Raw genomic sequence first — 6,559 nt, 5'->3', positions numbered from 1 at the left:
CTGGTGCGGAGACTCTCTGTCCCAGGTGGGTTCCCTGGGGTCCAAGCTCTGTCCCAAGTAGACACTGGGTGCCTGGCTTCCCTAGATCCCAGGTGGGCCCCCTGGTGACTGGATCTCTGAATCCTAGTCAGGTCCCCTGGTGCCTGGCCTCTCTGTCCCAGGTAGGGGCCCTAGTAACCGGACTCTGCCTGAGGCGAACCCGCTTTTCTGAGTCTCTCTGTCCCAGGTGGTTTCCATGATGCCGAGCCTCTCTGTCCAAGGTGGACATGGGGGACCTAGTTTCTCTGGATGTCCGGTAGGCACCCTGGTGCCCAACCTCCCTGTACCATGTGGGTTCCCTGGTGCCCTTTCTCTGGATCACGGGTGCGCACCCTGGAACCCGGCCTCTCTGTCCCAGGTGGCCCCAAGGTGCCCGGCATCTCTGTCCGAGGTGAACCCCCTTGTTTCTGGCCTCTCTGTCACAGGTGGGTTCCCTGGTGCCCAGTCTCTCTGCTTCAGGGGAACCCATTAGTGCGCAGACGCTCTGTCCCACGTAGGTTCCCTGGTGTCCAACATCTTTGCCCCAGGTGGGCGTGAGGTTCCCGGCATCTCTCCCCTAGGTAAACCCCCTAGTGCCTGACCTCTCTACCCCAGGTGGATGCCCTGGACCTCAGCTTCTCTGTCCCTGGTGGAGAATGGGTACTCGGCCACTCTGTCATTGGTGAGCCCCCTAGTGCACAGCCTCTATTTCCCAGGTGGTTTCATTGGTGCCAGTTTATTTGTCCTAAGAAATACCCTAGTGCCCTCCTTCACTGTCCCAGGTGGGTTTACAGGTGCCCAATGTCTCTGTCCCAGGTGGACACTGGGTGCCTGGCTTCTCTGAAACCCAAGTTGGCACCCTAGTGCCTGGCCTTTCTGCCCCAGGTCGTTCCCCAGATGTCCCGGTGGTACGACCCAGGTGAACCTCATTATGCCTGACCTCGCTAATCCAGGTGGGTTCCCTAGTGCCCAGCTTCTATCCCAGGTGGACACTGGGTGCCTTGCTTCTCTGGATCCCAGGTGGGCCCCCTGGTGCCAGGCCTTTCTTCCCCATATAGGCTCCCTGATGCCCAACCTCTCTGTCCCAAGTAGATGCTGGGTGCCTAGCTTGTGTCAATCCCAGATGGGTTCCCTGGTGCCCAGCCTCTCTGTCCCAGGTAGACACTGGGTGCATGACTTCTCAGGATCCCAAGTGTCCCCCTGATGCCTGGCCTCTCAGCCCAAGGGGGTCCCTGGTGCTCTGGTTGGATGCCCCAGGTGGGCCCCCTACTACACGGTCTCTTTCCCCTGATGCACAGCCCCTACGCCCCAGTTTTGTTCCGTGGTGACCGTCCTCTCTGCCCCAGGGGGGTTCCCTGGTGCCCAGCCTCTATCCCAAGGGGACACTGGGTGCCTGTCTGCTCTGGATCCCAAGTGGTCACCATGGTGCCTGGCCTCTCCGCCCCAGGTCAGTCCCCAGGTATCGAGGTGGTATGACCCAGGTAGGTCCCGTTGTGCCCAGCCTCTCTGCTCAGGTGGGTACCCTGGTGCCCAGCCTCTATCCCAGGTGGATACTGGGTGCCTGGCTTCTCTGGATCCCAAGTGGGCATCCTGGTGCTTGACCTCTCTGCCCCAAGTCGGCCCCCAGGTATCCCGGTTGTATGACCCTGGTGGGACCCATTGTGCTTCGCCTCTCTTCCCCAGGTGGGCTCGCTGGTGCCCGGCCTCTCCACCCCAGGTGGTCGCCTTGGTTTCCTGGTGACTGCCCTCTCTTTCCCAGGTGGACACTGGGTGCCTGGTTTCGCTGGATTCCAGGTGGGCCCCCTGGCGCCTGGCCTCTCTGCCCCAGGTCCGCATCCAGGTATCGCAGTGGTATGATCCAGGTGGACCCCATTGTGCCCAACCACTCTGTCCAGTTGGGTTTCCTGGTACCCAGCCTCTATCCAAGGTTGACAATGGGTGCCTGTCTGCTGTGGATCCCAAGTGGTCACCCTGGTGCCTGGCCTGTCTGACCCAGGTCAGCCTCCAGGTGTCCAGGTTGGATGACCCAAGTGCGCAACCTTGTGCCTCACCTCTCTGCACCAGGTGGGCCCGGGGTGCCTGGCCTTTCTGTCCTAGGTAAACCCCTTAGTGCCTGACTTCTCTGTGCCAGGGGTGCCTCCTGGTGCTCAGGTTCTCCAATCCAAATGGGCTCCTGGGTGCACAGCCTCTCTGCCCGAGGTGAACCTCATAGTCCCAAGCCTCTTGTTCCCAGGTGGACACTGGGTGCCTGGCTTCTCTGGATCCCATGTGGGGCCCTGGTTCTCCGGTTTCCAAAGTGTGTTCCCTGGTGACCGGTCTCTCTGTCCTAGGTCAACCGCCTATGCCCAGCCTGTGTCCCAGGTGGACACAGGGTGTCTGGCGTCTCAGGATCCCAGATGGCACCCTGGTCCCGGGCTTCTCTACCCCAGATGGGCCCCCTTTTGCCCAGCGTCTCTGCCTCAGCTGGATTTCCTGATGACTGGCCTCCCTGACTCAGGTGCGCCACCTTATGCCCAGCCACTCTGTCTGAGGTAGGCCCCCTGGTGCTCAGCCTCTCTGTGCCAGGTGGGTTCCCTGGTTCTGAGCATCTCTCTCTCTCAGGTGAACACTGGGTGCCTGGCTTCACTGAATCCCAGGTGGGCTCCTTGGTGCCATGCCTCTCTGCCCCAATGGGTTCCCTAGTGTCTGGCCTCGCTGTACCCAGTTGGCCTCTTGGTGCTAGGTCTCTTTCCCCTAGGTGAATCCTGGAGTGCCCAGCCTCACTGTCCCTGGTGGGTTCCCTGGTGCCTGGCGTCTGTCCCAGGTGGGTTTCTGGGTAACTCTCTGTCCCAGGTGGACACCAGGTGCCAACTTCTGTTGATAGCCGGTGGGACCTCTGGTGCAGGGATTCTCTGTCCCTGGTGGGTTCCCTGGTGTCCAACCTCTCTGTCCCAAGTAGACACTGGGTGCCTGGCTTCCCTGGATCCCAGGTGTGCTCCCTGGTGCCTGGCTCTCTGAATCTTAGGCGTGTCCCTTGGTGCCTGGCTTCTCTGTCCCAGGTAGGGCCCCTAGTAACCAGACTCTCTGCCTCAGGTGAACCCACTTTTCTGAGTCTCTCTGTCCCAAGGGGTTTCTATGGTGCCACCTCTCTCTGTCCCGGGTAGATACTGGAGACCTAGTTTCTCTGGATCCCCGGTAGGCACCCTGGTGCCAGACCTCTCTGTCCCAGGTGGCTCCCTTGTGCCTGGCCTCTGTGTACCAGGTGACCCCGAGGTGCCCCAGCATCTCTGTCCTAGGTGAACCCCCTAGTTCCTGGCCTCTCTGTCACAGGAGGGTTCCCTGGTGCCCAGGCTCTCTGCCCCAGGGGAACCCATTAGTGCACAGACTCTCTGTCCCACATAGGTTCCCTGGTGTTCAGCCTCTCTGTCCCAGGTGGGTGTGAGGTGCCTGGCATCTCTCTCCTAGTTGAACCCCCTAGTGCCTGATCTCTCTACCCCAGGTGGGTTCCCTGGACCCCAACTTCTCTGTCCCTGCTGGACACTGGGTACTCGGTTCCACTGTCATTGGTGAGTCCCCTCATAGTTCCCGGCCTCTCTTTCCCAGGTGGGTTCCTTCGTGCCAGCCTCTCTGTCCTAAGAAACACCCTATGGCCTTGCCTCACTGTCCAGGTGGGTTTCCCAGTGCCCAGTGTCTGTGTCCCAGGTGGACACTCTGTGCCTGGCTTCTCTGGATGCAAAGTCGGCGCACAGTGCCTGGCTTCTCTGCCCCAGGTCATTCCCCTGATGTCCCGGTTTTATGACCCAGGTGGGCCCGATAGTGCCCAGCCTTTCTAACCCAGGTGGGTTCTCTAGTGTCCAGTTTCTATCCCAGGTGGACACTGGGTGCCTCGCTTCTCTGGATCCCAGGTGGGCCCCCTGGTGCCTGGCCTTTCTTCCCCAGGTGATCTCCCTGATGCCCTACCTCTCTGTCCCAAGTAGACGCTGGATGCCTAGCTTCTGTCAATCCCAGATGCGTTCCCTGGTGCCCAGCCTCTCTGTCCCAGGTAGACACTGGGTGCCTGACTTCTCTGGATCCCAGGTGTCCCCCTGATGCCACGGCTCTCTGCCCAAGTGGGACCCTTGGAGTTCTGGTTCGATGTCCCAGGTAGGGCCCTTGGTGCCCTGGTTGGATGTCACAGGTGGGCCCTCTACTATGTGGCCTCTTTCCCCTGGTGCACAGCCTCTACGCCCCACTTGTGTTCCATGGTGCCCATTCTCTCTGTCCCAGGTGGATTCCCTTGTCCCCGGTCTCTCTGTCTCAGGTGGACTCAGGTTCCTGGCTTCACTGGATCCCAGTGGGCACGCTGGTGCCTGGCGTCTCTGCCCCAGATCGGCCCCAAGGAGTGCTATTAGGATGTCCCGGTTGGGGCCCCTGTTGCCCAGCCTCTCTGCCCCAGGTGGGTTGCTTTGTGCCATGCCTCTATCCCAGGTGGACACTGGGCTCCTTGCTTCTCTGTATCCCAAGTGGGCACCCAGGTGCCTGGACTTTATACCCCAAGTTAGCTCCCAGGTGTCCAGCTTGGATGTCCCAGGTGTGCCAGCTGGTGCCTGGCCTCTCTGCCCCAGGTGGGCCTCCTGGTGCCCAGCCTCTCCGCCCCAGGTAGGTCCCCTGGTGCCCTGCCCCTCTGTCCTGAAGGGCATGGGGTGCCAGGCATCTCTGTCCTAGGTGGGCTCCCTGGTGCCTGACCTTTCTGCCCCAGGTGGGTTCCCTGCAGCCCAGCTCTGTCCCCGGTGGACACAGGATTCCCGGTTACTCCATCATTGGTGAACTTCCTTGTGCCCCGCCTCTCTCCCAGGTGGGTTCCCTGGTTCCCAGCGTCTCAATCCCAGGTGAGCACTGGGTGCCTGCTTTTTGTGTCCCAGGTGGGCCTCCTAGTGCACGGCCTCTCTGCCCCAGGTCAGCCCTTAGGTATCGAGGTGGTATGACCCCAGTGGGACCCATTGTGCCCAATTTCTCTGCCCAGGTGGGTTCCCTGGTGCCCAGCCTCTATCCCAGGTGGACACAGGGTGCCTGGCGTTTGAGGATCCCTACTGGCACCCTGGTACCTGGACGCTCTAGCCCAGATTGTCCCCCTGGTGTCCTGATTCTCAGTCCAAAGTGGGGGCCCTGTTGCACGGCTTCTCTGCTCCAGGTGCGTCCCATGTGTTTGGTCTCTCCATCCCAGGGTAGCCCCCTTGTACCTGACCTCTCTGTATCTAATGGGTTCCAGGGTGTCAGGCCTCTCTGCCCTACTTTGGCCTCCTGATATCTGGGCTCTCTGTCCAAGGAGGGCCTCCTGGTGCCCGGCCTCTCTGTCCCAGGTGGGTTCCCTGGTGCTTGGCATCTGTCCCAGGTGGATTCCTGGGTAAATGGCCTCTCTGTCCCAGGTGGACTCCTGGTGCCTAGCTTCTGTTGATCGCAGGTGGGACCCCTGGTGCGGAGACGCTCTTTCCCAGGTGGGTTCCCTGGTGTCCATATTCTCTGTCCCAAGTAGACACTGGGTGCCTATCTTCCCTGGATCCCAGGTTGGCCGCAGGATGCCTGGCTCTCTGAGTCCTAGGCGGGTGCCCTTGTGCCTGGCCTCTCTGCCCCAGGTCAGCCCCCAGGTATAGAGGTGGTATGACCCAGGTAGGCCCCGTTGTGCCCAACCCCTCTGCCCAGGTGGGTACCATGGTGCATAGCCTCTATCCCAAGTGGACACTGCGTGCCTGGCTTCTCTGGATCCCAAGTGGGCATCCTGGTGCTTGGCCTCTGTGACCCAGGTCGGCCCGCAGGTGTCCCGGTTGTATGACCCTGGTGGGACCCATTTTGCTTGGCCTCTTTTCCCCAGGTGGGCTCATTGGTGCCCGGTCTTTCCAACCCAGGTGGTCACCTTGGTTCCCTGCCTTTCTGTCCCAAGTGGGTTCCCTGGTGACTGGCCTTTCTTTCGCAGGTGGACACTGGGAGCCTGGTTTTGCTGGATTCCAAGTGGGTCCCCTGGTGCCCAGCCTCTCTGCCCCAGACCAGCACCCAGGTATCGCAGTGGTATGACCCAATGGCCCCATTGTGCCCAACCTCTCTGCTCCAGGTGGGTTCCCTGCTGACCAGCCTCTATCCCAGGTGGACATTGGGTGCCTGTCTGCTTTGGATCCCAAGTGGTCACCCTGGTACCTGGCCTGTATGCCCCAGGTCAGCCCCCAGGTGTTCAGGTTGGATGTTCCAAGTGGGCTACCTGGTGCCCCACCTCTGCATACCCCGTGGGCCTGGGGTGCCCGGCCTTTCTGTCCTAGGTGAGCCGCTTAGTGTTTGACTTCTCTGTCCCAGGGTCGCCCCCTGTTGCCCAGGTTATCCATCCCAAATGGGCTTCCTGGTGCACAGCCTCTCTGCCCCAAGTGAACCCCGTAGTCCCAAGCCTCTCATTCCCAGGTGGACACTTGGTGCCGCCTGGCTTCTCTGGATCCCATGTGGGGCCCTGCTTCTCTGGTGTCCAAAGTGGGTTCCATGGTGCCCAGTCTCTCTGTCCTAGGTCAACCCCCTATGACCAGCCTCTCTGTCCCAGGTGGAC

At 60.9% G+C, this 6,559-nt stretch overlaps 1 protein-coding gene across 1 annotated transcript in view; it reads left to right on the top strand.

Moving 5' to 3' along the window:
• Window positions 1–6,559, top strand: part of LOC101660488 (zinc finger protein 114-like) — a gene marked incomplete at its 3' end in the record, with an annotated part of 64,899 nt that overhangs the window by 56,250 nt on the left and 2,090 nt on the right. The window contains exons 5-6 of the mRNA XM_045287412.1: window positions 2,349–2,451; window positions 5,948–6,028. Of these exons, the coding sequence (XP_045143347.1) occupies window positions 2,349–2,451; window positions 5,948–6,028 (184 nt within the window). The remainder of the gene's footprint in view (window positions 1–2,348; window positions 2,452–5,947; window positions 6,029–6,559) is intronic.

The sequence above is a fragment of the Echinops telfairi genome, unplaced genomic scaffold (genome assembly GCF_000313985.2).
Source record: "Echinops telfairi isolate 266 unplaced genomic scaffold, ASM31398v2 ScPeMD7_15;HRSCAF=58, whole genome shotgun sequence".
NCBI lineage: Eukaryota > Metazoa > Chordata > Mammalia > Afrosoricida > Tenrecidae > Echinops > Echinops telfairi.
Note: the sequence above shows the minus strand (reverse complement) of the source record. Positions and strands in the feature narration are given on the sequence as shown.